General features: G+C 41.5%; 1 protein-coding gene across 4 annotated transcripts in view; it reads left to right on the top strand.

Moving 5' to 3' along the window:
- ralgapa2 (Ral GTPase activating protein catalytic subunit alpha 2) overlaps positions 1-15,045 on the top strand; it is a 94,295-nt gene that overhangs the window by 36,964 nt on the left and 42,286 nt on the right. For 3 of the 4 annotated variants that reach the window (XR_008340008.1, XM_053433877.1, XM_053433878.1), the window contains exons 17-31: positions 1,116-1,238; positions 2,481-2,566; positions 2,669-2,759; positions 2,971-3,144; positions 3,810-3,989; positions 4,682-4,875; positions 5,174-5,272; positions 5,624-5,779; positions 9,525-9,653; positions 10,532-10,660; positions 11,335-11,393; positions 11,476-11,584; positions 14,122-14,232; positions 14,486-14,554; positions 14,828-14,965. Coding sequence is in view for 3 of the 4 variants with exons in the window: in XM_053433877.1 (XP_053289852.1) it covers positions 1,116-1,238; positions 2,481-2,566; positions 2,669-2,759; positions 2,971-3,144; positions 3,810-3,989; positions 4,682-4,875; positions 5,174-5,272; positions 5,624-5,779; positions 9,525-9,653; positions 10,532-10,660; positions 11,335-11,393; positions 11,476-11,584; positions 14,122-14,232; positions 14,486-14,554; positions 14,828-14,965 (1,847 nt within the window). In the remaining variant the exon portion in view is untranslated. The remainder of the gene's footprint in view (positions 1-1,115; positions 1,239-2,480; positions 2,567-2,668; positions 2,760-2,970; positions 3,145-3,809; positions 3,990-4,681; positions 4,876-5,173; positions 5,273-5,623; positions 5,780-9,524; positions 9,654-10,531; positions 10,661-11,334; positions 11,394-11,475; positions 11,585-14,121; positions 14,233-14,485; positions 14,555-14,827; positions 14,966-15,045) is intronic. The other variant, XM_053433879.1, reaches the window with a different exon arrangement.

The raw sequence follows: 15,045 nt of genomic DNA, 5'->3' as shown, positions 1-15,045 counted from the left end.
CCCAAACATTACATTATGGCTGTGTCAACAGGAATGTTAATGTTTTAATTCATTTAGGAGAAGTGTCTCCTAAATGTAGCAAATAAGACAATGCTACCAAGTTTTGGTTTCAGCTGGCAAATGTCCCACTTATTGTATATTGTGTGTAAATTTAATGAATCATTTTCAAGTATGTCAGTTAATGTTATTTGCAAAAGTGAAACATCTGATTATCTATTGTTTATATTATTCATATTTCAAAAAGTGTCAGTATGAAACTTAATTCTGTTGCTTCAATCTGAGCTTGGCATCAGTTTCTTCTCCCCCTGTTGTAGATCTTATCTGGGATTTAAAAAAAAATCACATTATAGTTGTAATTATCTTGTGGAATTTCTGTTATATATTAAGATTTCACTGATGTATTGATGTCATTACCTGGCTCTTCAGTGCTTTATTTACTCTGCTCTCCTGCTCATACATGTATTTATCAATGGAAGCAGCTTTGTAGCATTCTGTACCTTTAGCTGTCACTGAACTCTCTCGTGTCCTTTCTACCTCTTTTCTATTTCCACTGTCTCTCCCTTTCTCCACTTTTCTCTTCCCCTGATGGAAGCTAAGCGAAGCCAGTCCATCAGCAACTGTGTTCATCTATGCGAGGCTATTCCCACTACTAAAAGTGTCCCTATGCTGCTCCACACTGTGAGCTCTTTCTTGCCTGGTATCTCTTCTGGTAACTCTGCTTGTTCTCACAGACTCTCAGGTAAAGTGCATTGTGAGAGCTGCATGTGTTTGTGTGTCTGTGTGTGTCTCTCCATTCACCTGTCACTGTCTGTCATCATTTGCCAGTTTGTCCGTCTGTCTGTTGTGACTGTATCTAGAGCAGCGGGTTATTGTTTTTAACAGCAGTCTTGTGAGTTGAACATATTTTAAAATGTAACTGTGTCTAGGGGCCGAACTGGTTTGTGTGGAAATACAGTTTACATGTCTACATCACCACTGCATGTGTGCATGCCCCAGATTCTACCTCATATCTTCATGAATGCATCAAATCTTCATCTGTACAGTGACTGCAAATCCATGTTAAGATTTCCTTGTGGCACTGGTTTATCCGTGTGTCCTTTTTCGTCCTGATCCAGATGTGGAGGAATGTCAGCTGTCCGAATGTGGGGGAGAGGAGGAGCTGGGAGGCAGGGAAAGCCCTCTGCCACGTAGCAGCAGCACCTCCGACATCACCCAGCAGCTGTCGGAAACTCTACCAGGTGAATCATCTGAAAAGAAATGCCAATCAGCAGGCCTGTATTAAGATGATTTATCTAAACTACATGTAATCAATCAGGTAACAGTGAATAGGAAAAAACTAATTTGCCAGTTGAGTTGACAGTTTATTAATAAGACTATTTTGATTAGATGCAATCCAATGGAATAGCAATAAATCAGTCTATATTTAACCCGTTATGGAAACTTTTTGTAGACATTGAGTCAGATATTACAGGTGTCCAGGCCATAGTCAGGTGTGATGGCATCTGAGGCAAACTGAGGCAAACTAAGTTAATCTGAGGCAATCCTTTGATGGATAAGTAGCCATGCATTTTAAATTATAACATAAGATATAATGATTAGAAAAACTTTTTCATAAGGGTGACGAGAGACTGTTTTTAGAGTTAAATTATATGTATTAAACATCACATTGCATTTACTTTGACAGAAATTGCATTTGTGATATAAGTCAGAATTTTTTGTTGGCATGGAATTTAACGCATTTCATTGCAACGCAAAATAAAGGATGAGGATTGTGATCATTCTCTCATATTTTTTATATATCGATTATGATGCTTTATATGACATTTTCCCATCCAGAACCCATGTAGGCTAGGTAGGAAATGCCCCTGCGCCCATCTGAGTGCACATGGCTATGCTGGTCTTCAAATTAGATGTGGTCATTCTTGGCATTCTACATTCTTTTACTTTTGACCAACACAGTGCTCTCTTTTAATTTGAAGGGTGCAATCTGAAGTAACATGTGAAAGCAGACATACGCTGCTTGTTACACACACAGATGGTCATGAAGTGAAGCAGTTTTTTATGCAGAAATATCTTACTACCTGGAATATCTCCCCTTATAATGGCAATCGGCTATCGTGCACCTGGCGTTTAAAGGGACTGCAGAAAGCCCTCTGATTGGTTTATTGCATGCTATGCACACAAAAAAAGATTGATAAAGAACTTGCCTTTTAACTGTGTGAGTGGCAGAACATCTTCTTTATCAACTGGCAAGGATGGATTTCAACAGGTTCTGAATGCATTTGCGCTGAATGCTTAGATCATTAGAATAGAGCCCTAATTTGTAAATGTTGTCCCTGAAGTAATGTTAAAAATTAAACCTTAAAAAGTAATTGTTGCCTGTCCATACTTTTAAAGATGTGAATCCTAGAAATGAATTGTTATTTAGGATGATTTGAATATGTTCGCTTTGCGTATTAACATCTCATGTTGCATTTCAGCCCAGAAGAGAGAGTACTCCCCGACTTCCTGTGGCTCAGATAGCATGACGTCTGAGGGCAGGAAAGAAAGCAGTGAGCCACCAATGGTGAGAAGAATCATCTTCTAAAAGAGGATTATTTTAAATGAACGAAAGATTTGAATCCATACAAGTATATAATCTCATTTATACATATTTCTGTGCTCCTAGATCCTCATCCGACAGAGCAGCAGTACGGCTGAGACAGAGTGCAATGCTGAGGGCCAGACTAACTACACATTGCCCAAACTCAGAGAGAAAAGTTAGAGATTACATCAACATTTATGTCTTAAAAATCATTCTTTGGGATATCTGTATAACTGTGTGGGCTGTTAATATTTGAAGTAAATCATTAAAATCAAACATATCAATCAAAGCCTACTGTTTTGACTTAGTTTTCCTCACACAGCCATCTAATTCTCTGTATTCATCTTTTGTGTCCTTTATCCATTTCCTTCACTCACCCTCCCTAGGTGAGAGTATAAGCAGCGAGACGTCCAACGGCTACCTCAATGAAGCCGAGGTTACCTGGCAGGCCTTTGACGAAGAGGCTGACACTCAGTCCACACAGTCCACCCACATGGATGTGACGACTGACCCCCAGAGCCAGGGGAGCCTGCTGCTCAGCCACAATGAGGCTCTAGCAGGTAATGAAACAAGCAGCGAAACCAGATTTTTCTTCCCTGTATTTAACCCTGTGAATATATAATAATGTAAATGCTGAATAAGATCTTCAGACTCCTTTCAGGGTGCAAACGCTGGCCAAGTCCATTTGGTTTTCAGTGGCAGGTAAATGATTTTATCCATTGAGGACATATTGCCATCTTTAGAAAAGCGCTGCTTTCACAGTTCACTCCTATCTACACGTTAAGCACATCCATCTGAGGTTGTGCTACCTCCAATATCCCTCAAAGTGACTGTAAGGAATCTCCACCTGCTTGTCAGTGTGTGCTTCAGTGCTTCTTTCAGACGTTCCATTTTTTAAAGCTGCTGACAGCTTGTGTTTGAATTTTTGTCAACGGGGAAGGGACATGTGGTATAGAGATTGATTAAAACCCAGCGGTAATGTTTATGTTGGTAGTTTTCGATATTTTTATTTGAAAAACTACAGGTTTGAGTTTACCCCCTCTCTCTCTCCTACATCATTCCTGATTCCTGCTCATGTATCCCTCTGCCCCTCACACCCTTGTATGTGACCTTTTGTTTGTGTTGTCCCACACTGTGACCATCATGGAGTCGTCACTCCTCCTTTGTCCCTGTGCTCCTTTCCTCAAAAGCCGATTTTACCCCTTCTCCCTTGTCGTTTTTTTAGGTCCTGAGTGTGCCCTCCCTTCCCACTCCGCACCCCCGTCCTACCACCACCACAACCACTACCACTACCCTCAGAACCCCCCCGCCTCTCCAGCCCTGCTGGTGCACACAGAGTGCCCTCGGGACTGCCCTCTGGAAGACACCATGCATCAGTCTGTCTTACACATGCCACACCACTTGGGTACTGCTCCCTAGCTGCTACTCATCACATAGACTATATAGTCCTAATTTTCCATTGATTTTCCATGTTCCATATATTTTCTTCAGCCTAACCTTTTCTTCCTTTTCCATATTTTCTTTTTTCCATTCTCCCATTTCGCAGATCTCAGTCACTTAATTAAGTATATTGAATGACTTTTTCCCTTGGAATTATTCATGAATTCCCTCAAATTTTAGTGTAAATGTTCTGCTGGAAGAGCAAAAACCACAAAGTGTTCTGCCTCATACACTTCCCATTTACGTGTGTCCTCCTCAGACCTTCACACTCCCTGTCCTCCCCATCTTTCTTCTTCCCACTAGGTGGCACTGTCCTCCTACAAAGTATTTTGGGCTGATGCATGTGACTTTTGCCTGTTTCCCAAAAGTGTTTCAGTGCTCTAACAAAGATTGTAGTACTGGGATGCATTTGGGAAAAGAGAAATATGGATTTGGTCAACAACTGCTCAGACAGAAACAGTATGGCGCTGAGATTTAATTAATATTTGATGTGTTGCAAACAAGTCTCGTGGGCTGCATTTGTTGACTAAATCCTATATCCACAATAAAATGAAATTGCTTCACTTTGTATTAGGTTCTGGCAGCTACACATATGGGCTTTACAGAACAATTTATTTTGCAACTCAAACCACCTCAACACTCTCTCCGACCCTGCAGACAGCAGTGAGTGTCTGGCTGATGACGTCAGCATCATCGCTGGTGGGACCCTGACTGGCTGGCATGCTGATTCAGCCTTCGTCCTTTGGAGGAGGATATTGGGCATCCTGGGAGATGTCAACAGTATCCGCTGCCCAAAAATCCACGCCAAGGTCTTCTCATATCTCTATGAGCTCTGGCACAAGCTGGCCAAGGTAATGTGGAGAGGAAATCACCTAGATATGAAGCAATTAATCTCAGTTCGGGATAAACTACTTACCCTTAAAAAGAGGCTGTTGCCATCGTCAGAGGCCTCCATGAAAAGTCTAATAATCATACATTTTTATAGCACTTTTAACAATGTTCAAAGACACAGGCTTCCCAAAATAACAGAAAGGGAATAACTACAAATGAAATACATGTCATACTCACACATACACGTGATAATCAATACTGTATTTCCTTGTATGCAAAGGTTGTGTTCACTGACTGAAGTTAAATGTGTTCTTACAGATCCGGGACAACCTTGGCATCAGTGTGGACAACCAGTCTTCTCCACCCCAACCTGCCTTCATCCCTCCTCTGCGAATGCTTGCCTCATGGCTCTTCAGGGTATGAGCAGCAGTAACAGAAACTCTCCCACAGGCAAAGGAAATAGCGATATATCTAATCATCACATTCCAGCAAAACAATAAATACAAATATAATAACACTCAGTCGAGGGTATTCCTCCACCAACAGTCAATCTGGGAAGTTATCGCAATTAATGAAAATTTGGGTAAACATCTTGAATTGTAAGGGTTAGGGTTAGGGATCTTCCCCCTGAACCCTCATTGTTTGCACTAGTTTCCAAGGAGGAATTTAACAGTGTAAAAGAATAGATCAAATATATTAGCATCCAGAAGTCAAAGTTTTCAACTCTTCATAATAAAAACAACCTTTGTATCTCTCTCTCCTCCACAGGCCACCATGCTACCTGCAGAATACAAGGCAGGTAAGCTGCAGGCCTACAAGCTGATCTGTGAGATGATGACCAGACACCAGGATGTGCTCCCCAACAGTGATTTCTTGGTGCACCTCTACTACATCATACACAAGGGCTTCTCCAGCGACGACCAGGTACAGACATCAGGTGGCACCTCAGTAAAGCATCCTGTTGTTCTTCTGTTCAGCACTAGATGGCGCACCAGTCCAACGCACTCTACACCTGTACACAGGCCATATATGAAAATGGGAAAACGGATATTTGGAGTTGCTAATTTGCTATTCATTTTTTACTATGTGATGTGTTGTGTTATTATGACTTAGGCAACCACTTGATTTAACAATAAGTATTTATACCCAGTCAGAGGTATTTCGGGACTCAACTCATGTAGTTGTTCCGGGAGCCACAAACATGCTGCTGATTAAACCGTTGCACCCTTATAGTTATGCACCTTCCTAACAGCTTGTGAGGGGAAACCCCCCTTTTTATCACAGTGACAGTGACCTTCAGCTACTTCAGTTGGGAGTGACATAAAGCCAACGTGAGCCCCGTCACCCCACGGTCCGTCAGGTGGAGATTAGGCCAAATGAAAAGGCCTGAGGTGGCTCAATCAGAGGTATTTCGGGACTCAACTCACGGTCATGTAGTTGTTCAGCAGTCCTTGATTATTGAAGCTGTTTTGAAAACTGGCTGCCAATCAGTGGTGATGAAGAATTCTTCATTGTTTTGGCATCTACCACCTCCTCTAGCCACACCTTTCCTCATATTTAAATCTGGCCTTGCTCCATTCCTTTCAGACGGAGCTCAGTGGAGATGAATGGAGTACCCCAAAACAAAGGACATGGATAAAAGTGTGTGTGTGTGTGCGTGTTCGTGCGTGTGTGTGCGTGCCCCCTGATTGGGTTTCTATTGCACCTTGGCAGTGCGACAAGCTTGTTAGAATGTTTTCCATGTCGTTAAATAATGTTTGGAGCCCCTGCCGAGTATACGTGATTAATTAAGGATTGACGTCTGTCGCGCTCCGTTAGACTGACATGTCGGCCAGGGGCCCAGAGTGGGCTGGGCTGGCCTGCCTGTGTGTGTTTGAGAGTGAGTGTGAGTGTGTGCGTCTGCGTGTGTGTGAAGGAGCGGGAGGGGAGGCTGGGGAACGTAGTGTAGAGTAAAGCAATGAGGGGGGGGAGCACATGGAGGGACGTAGCAACATTCTCCAGCTTTTGTTGTGGCTCTGTATAATGCGTCAGGGGGCCAGAGCCAGGCTGGCCACTGAAGCATGCTCAAATTGGCCGGAGAAAAGAGTCCTCACGCCACACAATGGAGGACAGCCGCACGCCTGCTTACCATAAGAAAGTGGCTCTTACTACACCCCTCCTCCTTCCTCTCTGCCTGCCCCCGCAACCCCCACCTCCAAAAAGGAAAAAACATGCACTTTTTCAAATGCCTCATATTCCTTAAATCTCTTTTTTTAAACACTATTTTTCCAATCATCTTACATAATTAAACTTGTCATTGACTGGTCTGCAAATTATATAATGTGATATTATTTTGGGGGGGTTTAGTTTAGTTCCCCCCCCCCTGCAAAATTGAGGGGGGTATATTGATCAATATGTCCATCTATCCCTCTGCTTATAATAATTTATTTCAAATTATTTTTCCATGAAACTTCCCAGTTATATTATTATTTTATAGGTAAGTGGTGTCTTTTGAAATGTTGCGTTTGCCAAGGGGGATATCTAATCTCCGATCAAATCGTAAGAAATAAATTATTTTCTTTATATTTGTATCCCCAAATACTCTAAGCTTACAGGTTTGGGTTCTGTACTTGGTAATCCCATTCTATATCCTCACCATTATAATCAACTCAGCGCCACAGCAAATGACAGAATTCTCCTTTCAACTGACAGAGTGCCAAGGTCAGGGCTATTGTCCTGATTGTTTGTCATTCTCTGGTCACTGGTCTCATGAAGGCATGGCGAAACACAATAGCAGTAATCTATCTAATAGGTCCACACTCTGGACTTCAGAGGTCAACAGGAAATTTTGGGAAGTATAAACCCACATAGCTTTAATTGCACCTTTTATTTTGCATCTGTTAAAGAGTACATCACTCGTGCATATACACATATAATTGTTAATCTCGCAAACAGCATTTAAGGTAGGGTTGGTAAATTGTGTCTGAATCTTTAATCTCTGAAAAGCTTTAAGTGCGAGGTCGAGTTTTACAACACCAGTTCGACCGATCTACCTGCTTCTTGACCTACTTTGCGTTTGCACCTAAAAACAGAGCCAGATTCAAATGTGACAGATGACCCCGGAGCCACAAACATGCTGCTGATTAAACCTTTGCACCCTTATAGTTATGCACCTTCCTAACAGCTTGTGAGGGGAAACCCCCCTCTTTATCACAGTGACAGTGACCTTCAGTAACTTTAGTGTGCAGTGACATAAAGCCAACGTGAACCCCGTCATCCCACGGTCCGTCAGGTGGAGATTAGGCCAAATGAAAAGGCCTGAGGTGGCTCTGTTCAGAGCTGAGTTAATGCAACTTTTGTTGACGTGGGGACCATGCTGCTGCCAACACATAGCCACATGCAGAGCTGAATACCCATTTCTATACACACACTCACACACACACACATACACTAGGGGAAAAAAACACTTTGCATTCTACATTTGATTTCGCTAAAATGCCCTTTTCAGGCAATCACGCAACAGTTTGGTACATGCTAATTACTTCTGACTGCACCGCGCATTATGCTTCAGAGGTCAATTACCAGAAAATGAGGGTAAAATGGGCCCTCAATCCTAAAGCTCTCCCCGCCAATTTTCCTCATGCGGTGCGTACTGTTGGTTAGACTTCCTGTTTATTGCCTCTGCGTGTGTTTATTCTGCTTCTCTTTTGTTCACCTGAGTTTCCAATTTACCAAAGCCTCTGGGGAGTAATGTCACAGATAGACGGGGGGTACTGTGCGAGTGTGCGACCAGGAGAGAAAAACGTATGCTTGCATGTTTGCTAAGGTGCCCTTTCAGTTCAGCCAGAAACAGGCTGATGTTTGAACTGTCCGATTTACACAGGTTTATGGCCAAGAAGGCAGGTGTTTCTAGCCTGGACCTTGCCTTTGTACACAAATATGCACACGTATGTCTCCGATAAGAGAGAGATCAATCTCTCAGCCTGGCCGAATGATAAATTCTCATACCCGTATGTGTTTGTTTGTCAAATTAACCTCTTTGCTGCAGCGGTACTATCTAAATATAGAATGGAAAAACTGTTAAAAGCCTTTTACGCTCTCGCCTAGCATGGTATTACAGTGTACATACTTGAGCAGTTTGTGCGAAGCCCTCTGCAGTACAGCATATGTCAATGTTGAAAGAGCACCCATCTGCCACTGAGCCGCCTGTACCTCGGCGAAACAATACCTCGTCTCTGGCTTTAATTACAGGTTTGCTCGTGTGTGTATTTACATGTGACTCATGAAAGTTGAGGTCTTTTGTTCCCCCTCTTATCCATCTGCTGCCTCTCTCGCTGTCGCTCTCTCCTGTCTTTCTTCCCCGCTCCGTTTATTTTCCGTACTTTGGGGACATGTAATGTTGAGTGCCTCAACCTCCTCAACACACTTAACATACTCAGCTTACCTGTTGTTGGGGGGGAAAAAAGCTTTCTCCCTGCCATGTCTCTCACATGTTGGTCCTTTAATGTTTTATTTCTCTTCCTACTCTCCCATACTTAAATGCAAAAACCCCATGTAGCCATAAAGGTACCGGAGAAGTGCTAAGATATTCCGTTTTTTGAGAATGGTAGGTGTTGGTTTATTCCTTTTATCAAGTTAAGTCACACAGTAAACTTGAATGGCTTGTGGGTCTGTGTGTGTTTGTCATCAGGATGTTTTGAACACCATCATCTGCTCCTGCTCCCCTCGATTCTTTTACCTCGGCCTACCGGGCTTCACCATGCTAATTGGAGATTTCATCACTGCTGCCGCCTGCGTTCTCAGCTCCGTTTCCCCAGAGGTACCAACACACTCTTTACACTTGCACTTAATAAGCGAATCAAACTGTCCACTCTAAAAAGTAGTTAAAGTACTTGTGCAATTTTTGTAAGTGTGGAAAATCTTTTCTAGTTGTCTTATCTGTACTAAGACTTGTAAAGTAAAAATGTAAAGTATTTTTATTTTTTATGATTGTTCCTCCAAATTTGCTAGCTAAATATGTTTATTTCACTATCTAAATATTTTAATCGAAATTGTGCAGCCATAAATAAAAGTTGTTTGCAGAATAAACAAATGGATGTGATTATTCAGTCTAAATAGAAAATGTTAAATATGTTAAGTTTTGATAAAACTCTTAGTTGTACTTAATTAGCCAACATGATTGGAGTTATTATGGTATATAAATAATTTTTTTAATGTTGTACTTATTTGTACCAACGAGGAGAGATCATGCTGGCAGACCAATAGGAACGACTGTTTTAACACACAGTTAAAACCTAAACATAGGCAGATTCATGTTGACTGTCTATAGGCATTTTAACAAAAATTACTTCAAGTACATTTCTATATGTTTTGGTTGCCAGATATTTCCATATCTCCCAGCATGGACTCATTATCTGTATAGCAACTCATCAGATGCAACACCGTGTACAATCTGGTCTGAGCCGCATCCATCGTGCATTTAATTAATCATTTTGTTGTCCACCGCCTTCCATATGTCAAGAGATTCTGCACAACATCTGCAGAATCATGAAAAAGGAAAAAATTATTCCTGCTGGATCCTTTCAATCCTTTTTCCCTGGACGGCGTGCTTTCTGTTGCCTGGAAGTGGGTTGTTTTCATGCAGCTTTAGGGAATAACTGATCGCGTGTTGTCTTTTTCTTCTCTCCTTTCTACCAGGCTCCAAGGATGGAGGCTCAAACAGTCCTGGGCTCTCTGGTGTGTTTCCCCAACCTGTACCTGCAGATTCCTGTGCTGCAACATGTGCCTGGCTCTGAAGAAATCCTTGTAGGCAATGAGGATATCAAGGTAAAGGTTACCATGTGCTGCCATCTGCACACTGCATTGTTACAGAGTCTAAACATATGTTACACTAAGACATTTTGTATCACTCTTATGGAGACAAATATGATAACAGTTATCATTATTACCATGGTATTGAAAAGATGTGCTGAAAATGATCATATAAATTCACCAAGTTTGATATTTAAATAATTTATGTATAATCCCAAAAAAATATCCAGCACCACATAACACCATATTAAATGTGCAAAATTAACATTGAAGAAGTTTATCCAGCTAAAGACAATTTTTGTTTTACAATGAAAATATCCACTAATGTAGGTTCAAAGAAGTGAATTAAATGTGCACATAAAAACAACACAACTAATCTGAACAAAGTATCAGTATGTAAATGCATTACAATCATATGTAAACAAATCCAATGACAGATGTTGATGACAAAAAAATCTGCAATTTGCCGCCATTGGATGCTAGCAGTTTATTAACAATGGCCAGAGCACTAGCACCTTATGCTACTACAGTGCCAACCAAATCACCACAGTAATGATGGTAATTAAAGATTGAAACGGTACAACTAACCTCCAGGACCTTAACCACTGTGTACCATGATACCGCAAACTATTTCATCCATTGTTACATTGATGGTTTTGGTCACGTTGTCTTTATCGTTGTTGTTTTAGGATTACCTGGTCAACATCCTGCTGGAAACAGCAACAAAGGAACACTGTGAAGGGGCCAGGTACGCTATAGCAATATCGGTTGTTCATATTTCTGTACCATAAACCAATTAAATTTACATCAACACCGCTTCTGTCGTTCAGGTGCATCGCTGTGTGCAGTCTGGGCCTGTGGGTTTGTGAAGAGCTGATGCAAAAGAACATCCACCAGCAAGTTAAAGACGCCATCAACGTCTTGGCAGTAACACTAAAGGTCAGTGACCGTCTGTGGCAAGGAAGCTTCCTCCCATCATATAATGTACAGTTTGATACCTTATGTGTACAGTAGGATAGGAACTTGCATAATGGGTTGTGTTGACCATCTTTAAATAATAGAGTTAGCTTTGCTTGATGTTATCGGTTTTTTTCTGTTTCACCATTGAAAGCCCCAAAGTGTTTGACTTCAACAAATATGACAGCTGATTGCATGAGAGGAGTGCCAAACAATGTCTTCTTTGCAAGCCGAGAAAAAGTACAATAATAAAACTTATTCCGTGATGGGGCTCGTGGGTATATTTTGGAAGAGCCCTCTTTTTCTCCCTGAGTGAAGAGATGCAGAGAACCAGTGGCGAAAACCAGTGTTTTGTGTTTTTTATATCTTTTTCTCATGGAAAAGGGTTTGGGGTGGTGGCGTAATTTCCAGGCGGCTTGCTCTCAGTAGATGTGGGCCAATTTAAGCAGCTACATCTCCCAGCTTCCTGCTCGAGCAGCACCCCCCTTCCTCTAATGGAGCAGTAATCACTCCCCTGTACAACTTGACACACAGACACAGCCAGCTCCAAAATAGAGGGTATATGCTGGGTGGGGGATCTAGGGGGAAGAGTGGCACTGAGAGTCTCTTTTCTAAAAGCAGGTGCTGAACTCTCAGGGCCCCTTTTTGTGTTTGGCCATTTCTGCACTCCCCACATTGTCTGCCCTTGTTACATGTTGAGAGGCATTCAGCTGGAAGAAATGGAAAATTCTATTTCCCCACAAAGAATTTCAAATCACTGAAGAAATCAACATTTGAAAGAAAATTGTCACTACCTCAATTCTTTACTCCGATGAGTCTGAAGAAAATGAGGCATGGTTTGAAGTGGAAATGAAATTATGCTGATTATCTACACAGTAAGTGAAAAGCTAAATTTAAGGTAAATTACCCAGAATTTCATCACAGTCTACGCTTAAACTTTTCCTCCCCATCTCGACCAGCAATTTCCCTCTCGCTTTTTAGGATTTAGGTATTACGGTGACCTAAATTCAAGGGGGGGAAATGTTGAATAAAAGATCCTCCAAAATTACTCTTGTTACTATTGTGCATGTGTGAAAAGATAAAGGTAATACTTTGATTTCTGGGAATTAAGAATAATACATTGTCTGTTTCGTGAACACATCACAAAAGTCAGGCACTTTGTATTCATGTCATTTGTGTCCACTTTGGAACTTGCTTGTTGATTTGTCCTGGCTGCCAGCATCCACATTAGTCATTAATTTGTTTCATTTGTTTCAGTGGGGAGTCAGCACAACAAACATACCTCAGTATTGGTATCAATTTAATGCATATTGTTACATTTGTCTTTAATTAATGAATTTGTTAATTAGCTGATAATTGATCACCATTAAGCCTTTTGAGCGTATTAAAGTTTCAAGGTTCCAGTGTCTGTTTAGAATGTGCGTATCTGAGCTGACAGATTGTTCCCAGTGCAAGAGCCTTCTATATTATTTATTTTGTGGGAATTTATGCAGTTATCAAGTTGGAGACAAGCATATCATGTATATTTGTCTTGCTTTGTTATGATATTTTGCACTTGTTTATGGGTTATGTATAGTATGGGTATAAATGATTGGCCTACAAGCAGAGATGTGGTTTCATTGAAATCAAAAGATCAAAATGAATAGATTTTGGAATAGGCAAGAACAGATCTCAATATCTATATGGGCACTCAGAGAGCGCATACCTCTCACCATGTTAAAGAACATGATTTTTTGAATATCTGGGTTTTGGTTTTTCCCATAGACTGAATTTAAGCAAGGACAACACATCTCCATACCCTCCCAGTTTACAGAAATGAAGCCAAAACATCCCAGATACGGACATGGCCATCTTGCCGTTATGGCATTATTTGGAGCTTGGTAGTCAGAGCTCGCTAATACAGTTTTAAATCAGTCTCAGTTTTAAATCATTTTTAAATTAATTCTTAACAGACAGAACAATTTGCACTTATGAAAACCTAATATGAGAGAAACCATCTTTGAGAAAAATGTATTTGACTTATACTTTGACTTTATATTTTTGCCAATATCCCGTCAACTAACATGGAGGCTGGGTTTAAGAGCTATACTAGTGCCAGCCACCAGGGGTTGATCAGGATGATTTGGCTTCACTTTTGGGGAGCTGTCGTCCATCTTTATACACACATCATTTTTGGGTAATCCTGCTGACAGACAAAAACAAATGCCAATCGAAACTTAATCTCTTTGACTGAGGTAAAAATCACATTATTAGTGAAACAAGCAAGAAAGCAATGATTGTGGCCAGTGATCACAAGTTGAGCTATGCTAATCTTCCCTCAGTATGCGATCGTAACAGGATTTCCAGTTGACTGTTGTTTTTCCCAGTAAAATGCCTCAAACATTTTAATATATAATAGAAAAAACCCGTTACATTTTTTGGGGGGGGTTCCAAGCCGTGGCTGCTTACTTACTGTTCAAGGAGCCTATTCCTCTGCACCGTTAACCAGTCCACGTCCTGTTTTCTTGTTGTTTGTCCAGTTTGGGAACAAGGCCGTGGCTCAGGTAGCTTGCGACGTGTTTCACCTGCTCATTTCTCACTGGGAACAACTCAAGAGGTTTGAGTCCAATCTGCCGAAGAAAATCATTGAGGTAACCTTCGCTCAATCACACTTTCACACGCACATACAGTTTCGCTTCCACTACCCATTAGTGGCCTTTAAGAAGGCATCGTTAGCAAGATGAGAAATTCATGTCAAGTCACTTAAACTTTGAAATACGTTCTTCGTATACGCACACTCTTCATCCCGTGGCATCACATCCATTTTAGCACACAGCCCTGACTCGGCTGATGAATAGGAGTGTGTCATCCAATTATCTTTCTCCTTGTTTTCTCCCAACACAGATCTTTGTGGCCACAATAGCCTTTTTGTTGCCGAGCGCGGAGCACTCAACAGTGGAAGCAGACAAAAAGGTACATGTTGGAAAGGAGGGGACATGAAATGGCTGAGATCTAAAGGCCCTTGATCTATCATGTTGGAATGGTGCATTTGCAGAGGAATGTATCTACTGAAGTGCTTTGTTCTCTCCTTTTTTCCTCTTTAACTATCTCCATCCCCGCATTTTCTCTGCTGCTCTCATCCGTTACCTGTTGTCTCTCTGAAACAGTCCCTCTCTTTTTTAGCTATATTTATATTACATTGTCGTTTTGACGTAAGTTGACCGATCTACTTCCTTACCTCCTCAGTTGATGGTTTCGCTGCTGCTTTGCCTGTTGGACTGGTGCATGGCTGTGCCCTTGAGTCTCCTGCTGGAGCCCATCACCATGCCTTCAGTGGATGAACGCACTTCCCACAAGGCCCCACTGCTGGACTACATCTACAGGGTGGGTAGCTTCGCTGGCAGCTGAGAGTTTCAGTGCCAACTAGAATTGCACTCAATCGAGCACATCCCTCTGTCAAGGCC

Source organism: Pleuronectes platessa, chromosome 11 (genome assembly GCF_947347685.1).
Source record: "Pleuronectes platessa chromosome 11, fPlePla1.1, whole genome shotgun sequence".
In the NCBI taxonomy this organism is placed as follows: domain Eukaryota; kingdom Metazoa; phylum Chordata; class Actinopteri; order Pleuronectiformes; family Pleuronectidae; genus Pleuronectes; species Pleuronectes platessa.
This window is presented reverse-complemented; position numbering and strand designations above follow the sequence as displayed.